Here is a 16,030-nt window from a genome sequence, read left to right on the forward strand (position 1 = left end):
GATTTGTACTTTACTGTTTTGTACATCAAATAAAAAGTGGTCACTCGTGTACTCATTTGTCATAATTTTAGACTTAAACAAAATTTGGTTAAAAAATAGCTAGTAATTTTCTCAACCTCTCAGTGCTTTTTGGGGTTGGGTTGTAAACAGTTCTGCTTTCCCAGAGTGGTTTCCAACAGCAACACTCTGGAAATGTCAATTTTCTCAGAGATGAGTGGAGTAAATTGAGCGACTTTGGTTGTTCAAACACTCGAAAGTTTATTAAACCAGTCCGCTTAGCTCGCACACGCACATGCACGCATATATGCATTGAACAACACGTATACACAAAGGACCAAAAGCTCTCACACACACATACTTGACAGGTACAAACAGAACACACATGCAGGATTTAACACCAGGCTGCCAGGGTAAAGTAGGCATTAAATCCCGTGGGAAAGTTAAAAAAAAAGAAAAGAAAGAAGAGACAATTCAAGTACTAAAAGCTCTTACTCAAAGAGCTTTACTTCTTTTCAAAAATCCGTAAAGCCTGTTTGCAGACGTCATAGCCTTTTATAGATGTGTTATAGTGTTAAAGTCATAAGGGTCAAAAATCACTTACAAGTAAGAATCTCCTCATCAAAAGACATGGATACAAGGACAGGAGCATTCATTGATATATTCCATTTCTTTCTCTGTGGCTCACACTCTCAGCATCCTCCCACACACACACAATCTAACACATACACTTATGAAGATACTCTAGTTTTCATTCAAACAGTTGCATCCTTGAAATCTCTTTCTCTGCCCACAAAACATACCCACAGACAACAAGGCAATAAATGCAAAACGCAACATTGCAAGCACAGATACTCGTACACACATGCGCACCTACGTGTGCAGAAACATTGCACAGGGCTGCACCATTGCGTGACTCTCTGTGACTGATTACTTCAAGGGTCGGTAGTCTCATTGTCTGACTCAGCTGTCCAGCCCTGAACATACACCCATGCACACAGACATACACAAACATATTTATCTCTAGATGTCCCTATAGACAGATCCCACCACTTGTCTGTCTGTCATTAGGTAAAGGAGTAAATCCTTAAAAGGTTAAATGGACATGACCTATTTGATTGACATACATTATAAGTTCCCTCCTTGTTACTTTAGCTCTCTCTGTAATAAAAGTGTGAGGTATGAAGAAGTTAGGCAAATGTGGCATTGAAGTGTCCGTGCATTTCATTTTGCCTCCTCTCCTTAAAGCTGTAATGAGGTCTGGGGGAAGATTTTGAGGGCTCTTCAGACAACTCAAAGAGTCTTTAAGGCCTTTCGATAGTCAGCCCCTTTACAGCGTCTGTGTGGGAAAGCACTGAGAGGAATAAACTCAAGTCAGAATTTAACCACTAACATTGCTTTTATATATATATATAAAGTTTGTAATTCTCTCTTGTACGTGGGAATAGATCTAAATGGGTAAATCTTCTACAGTCCTGGAATACTATACGCTAAGTAACTATAAATAAAAGCTACTATTAGGCCACAGTTATCCTGGCACTGCCCCCCACCCCCCACCCCCCATCTCATTTTTAATCTGGACAAAATCTGTCTGTTAATGGCACAGTGTGGATCGGGTTACTGTCGGTTTTGGCCAGATTTGGCTCATTATTTGGCCTCCTCCCTGTGATCCTAACTAGCTGGCTGTAGTTTTTTAAAAACATAATACATATGCACCACACGATGAATTTAAATTAGGTATCATGTAGTAGCTACATAAATGCTTATGTCAGGAGATAAACAATATGTTGTAAATACAAGAAGCTTCCAGGTCAGAGGCTGAATTTAAACCTTTTAACACTCCATACTCATGCAAAATCAATGCTTACATTGGCTTTGCAGTTAATTTTACTACATGCTTTGAATAAGAATCAACATTCATCTCTGATACAAATTGTACTTGCTTTAACTTATCCACCCCATTTGCTTTTCAACTCATTTTATTTTCAGCCAAATAACATTTTGCATTTAATCTGTCCAATCAATATTTTTTCAGTCACGGCACTGGAATTCCAATTTCATCCTGAAAAGATTCAATTTAAAAACAGGCATGTTTGCTTGATTGAACCTGATAACATTAACAGCAGAATAACCTTTTTTTTTTTTTTGCATTTTATTTTAGGTATTTATATAGAATGGAATTTCACTCAGGTGTAGACATAGTGTGCTGAATGCAGGAGGTTAGTTGGAGGTCACATTACCATACTTGACAGTATCCAGCTGGTAAAAAGTATAGCTAAATCTTACTCTAATTAAATTGTCCACTCCTATCATTCTTATTGTTTCTCTGTATGTAATCCTTTACGTTTGTTTAATCTCTGGCAACAGCCTTCAGACCTATTAATGTCCAAAGAAGGGGCATGGGAACTTATTGTGCTTCTGCTACAATTGCCAGAAGGCCAGGCAAATATTAAAACGGAGAACTGTAAAAGTGAATGGATTAAAGTGATGTAGTAAAGAAAGTTTATCAGAACTTTACATGCCCCTCCAGGCAAATCACCTGATAGCAGTTTTTAGGGAAATAATTTGATTTTGCAGCAAAATTGTTCCACTTCAATTGTTGGTATCATCAAACCTCATGCTTTTAAACCGTTCATACTATGCTCTTATCTTTTCCGATACTGTTCTTGGACTAAAACCAATAAAAAACCCTGATACATCTCAGCATATGCAACAGATGTTAGAGGAAAAACTATTTACTCAGCAAATTGTCACTATGACATCAATGGCATTCATCTAATAGGACTCAGAAAAAAGGATTTTGTATTCTCATATATTTGTCATGACAGAGACTGCTCTATAATGACGGAGGCAGTTTGATCAGCTTTACTAACAAAGCAATCGTAAGCAGAGTCATACAGTTACTTTGTTATAGTTTCAGTCAATGGTTTCTTTCCATTAACAAAGGAATATTGACTTAAGATTTCAGGGTAGACTGGAGAACTGAGATAAATTGTGGTATTGCACTACTAAAGTAGGCTCTCCCCGAGAGCTTAATGAAAAAAAAATCTTTTACTGCCTACATTTGAATTGCTGACAGATTATGTTGTTTTTATTTATTTATTTATTTTTTTTAAGAAAATTAAAGTTTGTAAAGAAAGTTTTAAGATTTAAAACATTTTTTTCATATAATTCACTTACAAGGAGAAAGTAATTACTATTTTATGGCAAACTTCACATCCTGTTTGGTGATTCAGTCATCACTCCTCTCTTTTTCACAGACCATCACTAACGTCAGTGATTACAGGAGAGACTAATCATATTAAATGTGAAGTCAATATTGGTTGTAATCACAATCATAAAGTCACAGTGTTGTGTTTTAGTGGCTGTAGTAATTCAGACATTCAGACAGTGTATTGATCTGTGTCTGTTAAGGCTGATTGAACACAATAGAGACTAATAGAAAGTTCTCTTTATTACATACATAAACTTGCACAATGGCAGACTCCCGTGTACAACTGATTATGTATGAAAATACACCCAGGCAAACCTGAGTTTAATATCCAAAAATTCTTTTTTTTAGTTATTCCCAAATGTTTTTGCATTTACTGTACTCAAAACACAAAAAGGTCAAATAACTTGGTGCTCAAAACAAACCTTGTGGTTACATCATTCTAAAGAGTGAGGGCATTGTATTCAGTTTTAATTTCAGATAAAAGACTTAGAAACACATACAAATTAAAATATTACATTGCTCTTAAGAGTCCCAGAGGCTTGTGTGCATGTAGAATTAGAAGTAAAAAACATGATTGATGAATCTATTATTCCTTACGTAGCTGATTTGTGCAATGATAGCCAACGATCTTTTTTATATTGCCTGATAAAAAAGTTAAGGAAAAATGGGGAGAACAATATCAGTTAAGTTCAGTATGTATCTTGCTAGTACCAGGTTGGATTCTCTCTTTGCTTCACAACGTCTTTAGTTTTTCAAAGCTTGATATGTTGTGCATTTAGAGACTCGAAGCAGTCTGGAGATTCTCGCCTGACCTCTGGCATCAACAAAGCATTTTCACCAGACAACTGCTGCTCACTGTGTATTTTCTCTTTTTCGTAGCATTCTCTATAAAGCCTTTTCCCTTGTGTGGGAAATCCCCAGTAGATCAGCAGTTTCTGAAATATTCAGACTAGCCCATCTGGCACTTACAACCAGTCACTGAAATCACCTTTCTTTTCCATTCTTCTTAGGCTGAACTTAAGCAAGTTGTCTCAACCATGTCTACATGCTTAATACATTGGCTTGCTACCATGTGGTTGGTAGCTAATTTGATTTGTGATATTTCCGTTAACAAGCAGTTGAACAGGTGTACCTAATAAAGTGTCCAGTGAGTGTTTTTGAGAATGTGCGTGCATGGGGGAGAAGAGATTGACGAGCTATGCTTTGACCTCGGTGTGTAGGCTGCGGCAAAGACACATACGATAACATCACTCTCTTTCACACACACACAGATGCATACAAACGCGAGCGATAGCATCTCCCTGGTGGGTTGCCTCTAAAGAGTCTCCTCCATCACTGACTGCAGAAACCCTTTTACTGCAACAGAGAGATCACTGCATCGCACAAACACGCAAGCATGTACACTACATGCTGACTCAAGAATACACACATAAAAGGAACACTCGCACGTGGACGCACACACACACATACAAACACTTAAAGACTGACAAACACACGCACATACACACTTTCAAGAATCATGGATCTACTCTGCAATACCACTGCAGCGGTCACTGCAGCCTATCTCAAATTAAAAAGAAAAAAAAAAGCTGAATAGGCATTTTATAATAGAAACATTGTGTGTCGCAAACACTATTGTTGGAAAAGTCCTTGAGCTCTCTTTTACTGTGACTGCAAAAACAAAATGTGATTTTTCTTCCAAACTGGCTTTTCATGTATAATTAACCTAGAAGGCAGAAATGTAGGAAAACCAAACTTCAAATTAAAAGTGATACATATGAAGAGTGTCACTTATATTTGCCTTTAGGAGGCAAATATAAGGATAAAAGTAGAAGGGTAAAGTAAACATTTCACCGACAATAATAATAACTGACTACTAACTAATGATCTTCTGGTGGTTTTTAGTTACAAGATTAAAAAAAGATAGGAATTTAGACTACTTAGAACTACCAAGGCAGGTGAAATGATTTACACATATTAAATAGCTCTGTTAACCTCCTAATAATTGTTTACCTCACACAGATTTTGTACAAAAATAGCAATGCACGACACTGAAAATCCAAAGAATGCTTTCTTATTCCAAACATGGTCCCACTTTGGAGAAACGTTGTAACCCAGAATGCTAATAGACAGTGCATAAACATGTTTTCTTTTCCTGACTATATAGCATCACTTGTGAAGGATTTGTAACTGGGAGCATGATTACGTAGCCGTTGTTCCTGTTTGCACTGTGTTTTTTGTGGTGTAACCATAGTACAGTGGAACCCCGACTTACGAATACCCCATTTAACGAAAAATTTAAGTTACAAAGGCACTTAACGGCAATATTTCTGCCCGTGTTACGCCAAAATGCCCACGTAACGAAATCCGCTGGCTCTGATTGGCTGAGCCCAGAATGCCTACAATGCCCAGAATGCCTTCCGAATCATGTGACAACCCCCTTGGCGTTCCTACTTGCGCTTAGCTGTTCCACTTGAACGACGTATTGTTTTTGCAGTTAGCAATTAGCCTATAGCCTATTGTTCACTCAAACGGCGCGATGGGTGCTTCGACTTACGAAAATTTTCGACTTACGAAAGACCCTCGGGAACGAATTAATTTCGTAAGTCGGGGTTCCACTGTATGTAGTTTTAAGGTTGCAACCAATTCTGACTCGAGCCATTTTGGTGCCCTAATTGAACTGGCCCTTTAAATAGCCAGTCCCTGAATACAATGATACCTCAAACGTTAACTCAAACTAAGCCATGCTTAGTGTGCTTTTTCTTAATTACTATTAATAATTTGTGATTCTTAAAACACACCAGTGTAATGGTAGTTTAACTACAGCAACTTATAATATATCAAACTTGTTAAGCAAACAAAATCTAATTGTTGTCAGATTTTGTTTACTTTAATTATTACAGAAATTGTAATATCTTTGGGAGACCATAAATAAATTAACTACACAGCAATTTTGACTTAAATAAACTAATGAGATTGTTTACTAAAAACAAAGATAAGGCAAACAACCTGATTATATATTCGTAGGAAATATTTCATATGTATGAAATATTACTGAAGTTAGCACTGTTCCAAAAAGAAAGAAATTGTCACTATGATAGAAGTTGAACAAACTCATATATAGAGAGAGTGTCCCTATTAAGCTGAACCTATTTAATAAACTCAAAGAAAAGCCTCCCTCAAACAGCTGGAAGCAACAAAACCATTGGCCAAACATAAGTAACTTAAGTAAGAAAAATGATTTCATGTCTTATCTAACAATCACTCAGCGTCTCACAATTCCTCTCTCTGCAATTTTTTAAGATCCCTTCAAATCAAGGAATACCTCATTTTCTTTTGCAGGCGTAGTTGTGGCTTAAGGCGTGTAAAATACGCTGGGAAACATGGCCACAATATAAAACATAGTCATGGACTTTTAAATGATGTATTTAGTGTTTACCTTGGCGTAAGTCAGTTCAGTCACTACTTTATTAAGGCAGAAAGAAGTGAAGGGGGCTGAACAGGGTGAGTGGGAAAATAACTGACAGGGAAATTGCAGGGGGAAATTATTGTTATTCCACAATTAAATTATATATACTGGGTGGAATCACCCCTGACAGGGCTGACCATAGCAGTGCTCCCGATATATGTGTGTGTGTGTGTGTGTATTTGAGAGTGAGTGTGAAACTTTATCCGTCTACCAAGGCCACTGAGGCTATACTGGCAGGGAGGAGAATGTGGAAAGAGAATCGGAAGGAGAAAGAATTAACGAGAAAGAAAAGTAGTAACATCAACAGAGTGAAGCAAAAACAGTCTATTTTAAGGCTGAGTGGGTGTTAGTAAAAACACAGCAAACCCCCCTGTAATGAAGCTATTTGGACCAGTGGTGACGACAATACAGTATGTAAAATAAACCATCCTTGATTTTTGTGGTTGAAATCAAACCTGGGCGACACTGTACGTTTAAGCATAAACATAATGCAGATGCTGTGAAAAATCCTTTCATCTTGAAATTCAGCCATTTCTCAGAGAAATTTGACCTCGTCCTTGTCTTAAAGCATTAAAAACACACTGTCAAACATGAAAAATGAACGGGTTTCAGATATAAAAAATGACCACTCAGTCTTCATTCTTCTCGAAACAATGACTCTTTGAATACACAAGGTTTCGGGTGATATGTAAAGTAAACTAGGCCCATTTTCTATCCAGTAAAATTAATGATCCATGAAACTTGGGGAAAAAAAACAAAGAAAATGGTTACACTGGCTTGTGTGGATGTTGGCTTCAACAAGCCACCAGAAAAATTATAATGTAATATAAATTTTGGAAATCCCGGGTATTCTATTGTAACAAGGATCACTCATTAACTCATGACTTCACTGTGTACTTTGTCCCGTGAAAAATTGACTTCAGGCCATTTGAACGGTCCTGCATGTTCTGATGAAGGAGGTCATAATTTTTTTTAATGTTCTCCCCACATCAATTTGGAAGTTTCTGTCTATTTTGATTATATAGAATCAGTGGTACAAAATCTGTTTTTAATTCAATGTAAAAAGAGTATTTTTTATAAATAAAAAACACATAAAAGTAAAATCTTCTACTTTTACTTCTACTTTTAATGTATTTTAATTTGGATGAACTTGTGAATGCTTATTTACAGCTTAATTATGTGCTCTTGCTCTTGAGTAGTCAAGTCCACTTGAAGTCGCCATCTGGGAAGTGAAATTGGTATATTGTGATGTAAATTCTTAGTGGATAAATTTGTTGGGTCATGAAAAACAAGCAGATATCTGAACATCCCTTGTGCTCTCCATCTAGTGACGAAATTTGACTTGGACCCAAGTCGACCCTTGAAGACTCATGGACAGAGAAAGTATAATTAGGGCTTTAGTTGTTTTAGAAAGGTGACATATAAAAGGGAAAAACTGAACCCTTAAAACCTCATTAAAGACATTCATGACTTTGTTATGCTAAGAGGGCATTTTGCTGGCATATTTGGCTTTACTTGTCCCCTTTAGAAGGAGAAATCACTGCAAATCAGTACAAAATTGTTCTGAGTGATCACCTGCTGCTAGTAGAGTTTCAGAGTCTTATAAAGTCATTAGAAGGACACACCAGTGTTAATCTGGTGGCACAATATCAACAACAGTAGTTTTCTTTTTTTTTTAATTGCCACATATCTATATCCTGCCTACCACATGTACTTTCCTTCTAGGATTAAGACTGATTGATCACTGGTATTTTCTGCATTTTTCTGTGTCCATATCCTTACACACAAAATTCAGAGAATCAATAAGTGTTGTTTTTCTTCAACACACTGTGTGTATGTGCGTGTTTGGCTGTAATGACAGTCAGCCTTGTTTTTCATTCCGCTTTATGTCGATACTAGATATGAGACACAGTGTAGAATATGAGGCAGCTAATAGGCAGAGACAGAGGTGACCTGCTTATGAGATACGAGAAGAGGCATTGAACAAAGAGTGTGGGTTTATATGTACATGTATTAATAAATAATGAGATAACAGTATATGCTCTGTATGCATATGATGGCGTTGCACATAATCAAAAGGTCTAAATTCAAACATTTTTTTTGAAGAGATTTAAAATGAAATTGATAGCTTTTATTGAGAGGTTTCTTTATGTACAAAAGAAACAATAGAGCAATAAGCCATCCTGTATGTGTGTTTTTTCTTAGTAAACTGACTAAATATCTAGCAAAATTCATTGTGGTTCAGTTATCTAGGTGAAATGTTTCGAGCATGTCCAACTGGGGGAGTCAGTGGGGCGGACCCAGAACACGCTGGAGAGATTACATCTTTCATCTGTCTTGGGAATGCCTCAGTATTCCCCCATAAGAGCTTGAGGCGGTCGCTGGGGAAAAGGAATTCAGAAAGTCTTCTTAGACTGCTTCCTCCACAACCCGGACCCTGATAAATGGTAGAAAACAGATGGATGAAGAAGTAAATTCTTACAACCATTCAGAGTTAAATTTCAAATACTTGGTAAATTTAATAATTTACTCATGTTGAGCTGTAATGTTTGGTTAAATATAATAGCTGAACAACAAAGATTGTTTTCCCTCTTATAGGCCGCTTTTTGGAAGAACTCTTTATTCTTTATTGGAACTCCTCAGATGTACTTTGAAATCTTTTCAGGGTTCTCGATTCATAGCTCTGAAACCTGTTTGAAACCTGTGTCTCCTATCATTTATTAATTTTTTGAGAAGTAGTGGGAGTACTGTGTATTGACACTGTGATACTTCTTTATTTTAATACCTGTATCACATATTTTTTGTAGCTCTCTGTTATTTTTATTTTTTATTTTTTATTCACTCTTCTGAGTCCAGGGGAAACAATATTTTGATCCTGTCTATGTCGCTTACATATTGCAGAACTAACAATAAAGTGACTATGACGGGATTTAAACCTTCTATTTCAATGAAATATATTCTGACGGTTTTAACCATCGGACCAGTGAGTTGCACCAAGATTGGCTTTTGGTAAAAAAACTGCATCTCTGATTTCCTTTCCCTCTGTTTTTGTGTGTCCAGCACTCTCAACAACAACAACATCACCCTCATCCCACTGTCCAGCTTCAACCACATGCCAAAGCTGCGGACACTGTGAGTATTACACACTCTGACATGCACAATCAACCACAAAGAGAAATCTTCAAACATATACTGTAGACACTGATACACAAGGACTCTGTTACTGTTTTATTACATATTAATACGCACCTTGTACACATGACTCAACTCACAACTGACCACTACATAGGTGATGCTTAGTTCCATACGCATACCACATAATAAAATGCACACATATAAAGGATGGAGGCAGAGTGTGTGATTGGCTAATCTTGCCATAATAAGAGACTGACTCTTCTATTGTTTCATGACTGTGAATAATCATGTGGCCATTACGTACACACAGGCACACATAAAGACTTTCAGACAAATACACAGAGATGAATACAAATATGTGCATGTACCACACAGACACACACATGCACACTTGAGTAATGGTAACCTCATTAATGCCACAAGAAAGACTTGTTTAGGCTCTATAGTTCAATCTGCTTTGATTCATTAAAAGAAACCTCCTTTACTGATGTTACTGATGTGAAGACACACACATACAAACACACTATTGTGGTCCAAGATGAACCCAAGCCAAATTATCATCTCTGACTGATTTAAAGGGGGCTTTGATTTGTTTGTGTGTATGTGTGCATTTTCTGCTTAGTTGTGTGAAAGAGATCTTTCAGTTGCCAAGGTGATGGCACAACATCTCGAGGGAGTCTCTAATCGTAATCTCGTGGGACTTTCTGTGAGACAGACCGTGGGTTGCATTCCTTCTGGCCACACTGGGGTTGAATTCTGCCAAACCATGGCATGCACCAAATGGGATTTCCTCCCCGAATCATCATTTTCTAAGAGGCTCTTGTGTGGTCACACCGCTCTACTTAACATTTTGAAATGGGGATTTTTAAACATAAAACCCAGCTAAATACAAGCAGGATAACATTTACACAGATCCATTTATCTTTCACAGCCATTTTTGTGCTTCAACTTTTGACCGACAACGGCCATCAATAGCCAATCACATAGCGGGGTTTCCATTTTTCTTGCATGCTGCTGCAACTCTAGTGGCAATACAGCTTGAAATCAGGCTTTTAAAATTGGATTTCAGGCAGCAGCACAGCTACACAGTTGCCAGCAGATTGAGTACAGAGTTACCAATATCCAATATCTTTTAATCAGAGACCCTCGTCCGCTTCTGTTTTCTGTCAACACTGAGTGACTGTCTCCTCTGATTTCCACGTTCTTCCTGTTCCCTGTTTCTGCTTCATATTTGTCCCATCTTCCTCCAATCTTCTACAGTATGTCTCATATTCTGAGTCTTTTTTTTAATCACTTTCTTCCCTTCATTTTTCTCTAAAATGTCTTTACTCGCCTCATTATCTACATTGGTTTTCTCCCTCCTGGTATAGTCTGGATCATTTTATTGCTTCCTCTGTCCTTTCAATCTTTTTTTTTCCGCACTTGTCTTATTCTGTTACTCTTCTTGTCTTGTATTTTTCCTACCCCTCCCTTTCTTTCTATGCCTCATGTTAGTCCCCTACCTCTCTACCACGTCTCCTTTACGTCCAGTAACCATCCCTCTCTGCTTTTTCCCCCATCTTGCATCTTTCTCTCTATTAAATTTTTTAACCGTTCTCTTTTGCCACCCTCAGATCTCAGTATTGAATTTGATGCCTTTATAAAAACGACTCATTCAATCAAATCTTTAGAGATGTCCCTGATATGATTAGCAGAGAAGTTCTAGAAGTGCGTGTATGTGTTTGTGTGCGTAAAAACGTCTTTGAGGAAAAAGTGGTTCACCTTCCCTGAAGCTATAATCCATATTTCTTTCTCTTTTTCTTCAGTGTCCATGTAGCCTATTAGTAGTAATGGTATCATATCATGGTATCTTTCATTCATAAACTTGACCCAGTGGAAAGATCAGAACTCCTACTGCTACTTTACTGTGTGGGTTTTTTGGGGCACAACTGTTCTCAAGATGTGTCCAGTAACCCCCCAGCATGACTCTAAGAATAAACACACATATATATAGACACACATTCATTTGTGTAACCAGCTTGCACAATGCCTCTAGTCACTTGCAACCAACAACATCAACAGATGCATTCAAACTGACTTTAAGCTATACACAAACAACAGTCCACACACACATAAACACAGCTCTCTATACCCCCTGCCTGTTCCCATTCTCCCCTGTGTTTTAATCCTACTTGTCAGTAATTAAGGCTGAGCCGGAGGTGGGCCAGGACGTGGCTATCTCCAGGCGGGGGTGCAACTATAAACTGGATTTATAATGGGAGAGCGGTATTAAAACCCACTGCCCCCGCTGCTAGCATCAATGAGACCATCTCTGTTCCATAACAGGATTTGTCCTCTGCTTTATTACAAAAGGAGGCCTGTCTTCTGAAAGGCCAGATATCCCGGCTGGCATATAATACGCTGACAAGACATTCTGCTGTTCATCCACCCTTCTCCTCCTCCTCCTCATCTCTCGCTCACTCTCTCTCTCTCGAGGTGCCAATACAGTCCAGCCAGTGCAGCCTGTAGAGAGTGAGCTCCGTGAAACAACACCTGATGCTTTCTATAGAGAGCAGAACCTTTTAATTAATGCTACAAGTGAATTTTAAAAAGCCTATTAGTGTGACAAGTTTCCTTAAATAATTTAAATGCATTAAATATCACTTGAAATTAATTCTCAGTGTTGTCACCTGATAACAATTCTACTTATCTTTCACGTAATTGAGCATAGGTAAAGTGTAAAGGTTAGTTGAATAGTCGTTATGATAAGCAGCCAGCCACAACATTTCCTCTGCAGTATATCTGTTACCCACTAGGTCACTAGAACAAAAGACCTCTGGGGTCTTGTGGGTTATGGAGTAGGGTCCAGGTCAATTTACCATTGATGCACGATCAGATTGAGGGTCAAGGTTTCCCAACAGAATTTTACATTGTAACATCATTGTGTATCTTTTTTGCTTGTTAATGGTTTTTAGGAATATGGCTAATTTATATATGTCTTCTGTCAATTCCCAACAACAAAAGCATTTTGATTACAGCTACATAAAATAAGTTGCCACTGATTTTACAGAAATAAAAACAAAAACATATTTTAAATGCCATCTCAAAAACTGTCACAAAAACAGGATCAATACCTGAAGACATCACAAAAACATCACCAAAACCAAATAGCTGCTAAAAGACTTTATTCCAGGCTCTTTAAGATCAATCACCTCTATAAAGGGCATGTTCATGTTAATCACATTTTGTCATTTTTGGCAATAAAACAAGCCAAAACAACCAAATAATGCCGTATTAATAAGTAGGATCTTTTTCTAATTACCCCCCTGCCCCCCTACCCCACCCTTAGATTTATTTTGTGATTTTCACTCTTGCTTTTTCCTTGTTGTCCACTCATAGTTTCTAATTATTGTTTGACATTTTTTGGTCTGTTTCCCATCTGACCAAATTTAATTTCTTCATTTTTAAAAAAATCTGTCTCCGTCTTTCTTTTGTAATTCCTTATCTTGTGTTTTAGGGATTTTTTTTATTTCTAAAGAAATTGTGATTTAGTGTTGTGTTTCATCACTCTAGAGGGAGGCATATTCTCACAGACCTTGGAGAAATGAGGGTTGACAAAATGACTCTGAGAGTATGTGTTGTTGTGTTTCAGCTAAAAAGTAGCCTTATGATCCTTGGCAAAGATGTGTAAAAAAAAAAAATTTCAATCTGTTCTATTCGAATGCAGACTCAAACACTCTTAGTGATGTGTTCTTCTGACCTGTTGTACCCAGAGTTGTTAAGAATTTATTTTCAAGTCACGATAGGTGGTCACATATTATTTTGGATTGGATAATAATCGTATTTAAACACAAAAATCTATCATGCTTTCTTTCCTCCATCTCACTTCAGCCGTCTGCACTCCAACAACCTCCACTGTGACTGTCAGTTGTCCTGGCTCTCTGATTGGCTCAGAGCCAGGCGGGGCTTGGCTCCCTTCACCCAGTGCATGGCCCCTGCCCACATGAGGGGCCTCAACGTCCCAGATGTGCAGAAGAAAGATTTTGTCTGCAATGGTGAGTTGACAACAACAAATTTACACACAGTGCTTCAGTGACAGATCTTTACACTCTGATATCACTATTTTTAATGGTGGTTAGTCTATTTTCATTGACACTGAAATAAAACACTTTTAGGTCCTTCTCTTTGCTCGGCTGCAGTTATATCATACTGATGCATAAATATAGCATTCATCTCATGAAGTTAACCTGAATTTTTGAGGAAGAGTGATGCATGGGTAGTACATAATTTAGAAATGAGCCAGTGTTCACTGTAGAGCTGTTGGCAGCTGACTCTGTGCTGTGAGGTATACAATATAGAGAATATAGTAAAACTAAAGGCCGGTATTATACGCAGGGTTGTTATCGTCTCCAGACAGCTCAGCATTGAGTTTATAACACTGACAGAATTACAGCATGTAGAGCGTGTAATCAGCTAAAAAGCCAGAGTAAGAGCAGTAGTGTTATCAGCTGCAGATAGCATAGGCAATGTTTACAGGCTTCTGATTCAGCTTTCTGCGCTAATAGACTGCCAGGCTCCGCTCTCTTTATTAGCCTTAAGTCTCATTTTTTCTGCCTACAAGCTACACAGAAAAGCACCTCTCATTGCACTTTTCTCCATTCTCCTCACTTACTGTCAATACGAGACCGCTCTTTCTCTTTTTTTATTTGTTCACTATTTTTATCCCATCTTTCCACTTTTCACCATTTACCTGCTTTCCCCTTCCCTTCTCTGTATGTCTATCCTGTATTCCTGCTTACTCTAGCGATATTAGGTAGGCATATCTTGGCCAGGTAATGTTTAGCGATTAATCCCGTTTCATCTGAAAAGATAGCATCTAGTGAAGAATATACTGCAGTTGCTTTAGAAACCAAACAACAGCATCAGCTTTTTTTCATCCTCATATTTGGCTGATTGTAATTGCAAATTAAAAAAACAAAAAATAAAGAAACCATTCTCATATCTGTATATTGCTTTCTACAGGTCCAGCCCAGACCGAGTCAAGGACTTGTGCTCCTCAGGTAACCGTTTGCCCACCCAGCTGCAGCTGTAACAACAACATAGTGGACTGTCGTCGTAAAGGCCTTACTGAAATTCCAGTCAACCTCCCTGAAGGCATTGTGGAGATGTAAGACTGCTTTACTTGCTAATTCTGCAAATTCATATGTATATGTGTCTTGTATCGTGGGTTCATTCTATTGCAGATGGGGATAACTTGCGTTTCCTGGACATGTATGTATGTATATGTCTCAATATTTCTACACTTTTACTGGGTGTTTTGGAAATTGCATTCTAGCCACATACCAGTGATTTGGTCATGTTTACGTAAGTTTAAAAGTTTACACCACCTCTTTTGACCCTTATAAGATATAAAATGATAAATTAGGCCTCCAATCTATCCCCAGCTGTGGCACATTGTGAGTTTTGCTGTGATATTTTGTTTTAGACTACACCTAAGCTCCACACTTTTCCTCGTCTTTCTCTCACGCTCTTCCTTTCTTTTACACACCGATTTAAACACACACACGCGCCACAGGGGGACGTGTTTGATATCCGTATTGATCGCTGTACCCTGTTTGTTTGCACAGAGGACAGCTGGTTGATTGCTCTGTGAGTAAAGGAGCAATTCTTGCCCGCAACTGCACACCAATACCGTTATACCTCCCCAGCATAAGTAATAGATTCTTACAAAGACACGCACACACCAGCACACACATATGCAGACACAGTAGTTTTGTTTGCACAAATAAAGTCTGTACTTTGAAAAAAAAAAAAAAGCCACACATACAGGTATGTTTTTGGATTGAGCCATAAGTACAACAACACCTTATAAAATCTCTAGGGCATGCACACATACACAGACATACACGCACACATGCACAGCATTAGCATTGGATCTGTGATAATGAATGTTGCTGCTGCAGCACGAAACAATAGAGTATAATAGGATGATGTATTGTCATTCCTTTAATGGAGACAAAGTCATCCTTCTGAGTGGCAGTGCCAAGGATCACTGCTACATGTCTGAATCCTTTTAGAGACATTATATAACTCTACCTTTTAAATATCTTTACATAACTTTTCAAGTTAAATATAAAACCAATAGAATTTTTATTGTCATGTTTGCCTCAACAAATATGACGTTAATGTTTGTGCTCTTTTCTACATCTCTGTATACGTGCACAATCAGCCTATTG

General features: G+C 37.8%; 1 protein-coding gene across 2 annotated transcripts in view; it reads left to right on the forward strand.

The window, feature by feature from the left end:
• Window positions 1-16,030, forward strand: part of slit3 (slit homolog 3 (Drosophila)) — a 229,262-nt gene that overhangs the window by 151,883 nt on the left and 61,349 nt on the right. For both annotated transcript variants that reach the window (XM_063494239.1, XM_063494245.1), the window contains 3 exons: window positions 9,741-9,812; window positions 13,686-13,849; window positions 14,817-14,961. In XM_063494239.1, coding sequence (XP_063350309.1) covers window positions 9,741-9,812; window positions 13,686-13,849; window positions 14,817-14,961 — 381 coding nt within the window. The remainder of the gene's footprint in view (window positions 1-9,740; window positions 9,813-13,685; window positions 13,850-14,816; window positions 14,962-16,030) is intronic.

This window comes from Pelmatolapia mariae, linkage group LG2 (genome assembly GCF_036321145.2).
Source record: "Pelmatolapia mariae isolate MD_Pm_ZW linkage group LG2, Pm_UMD_F_2, whole genome shotgun sequence".
Lineage (NCBI taxonomy): Eukaryota > Metazoa > Chordata > Actinopteri > Cichliformes > Cichlidae > Pelmatolapia > Pelmatolapia mariae.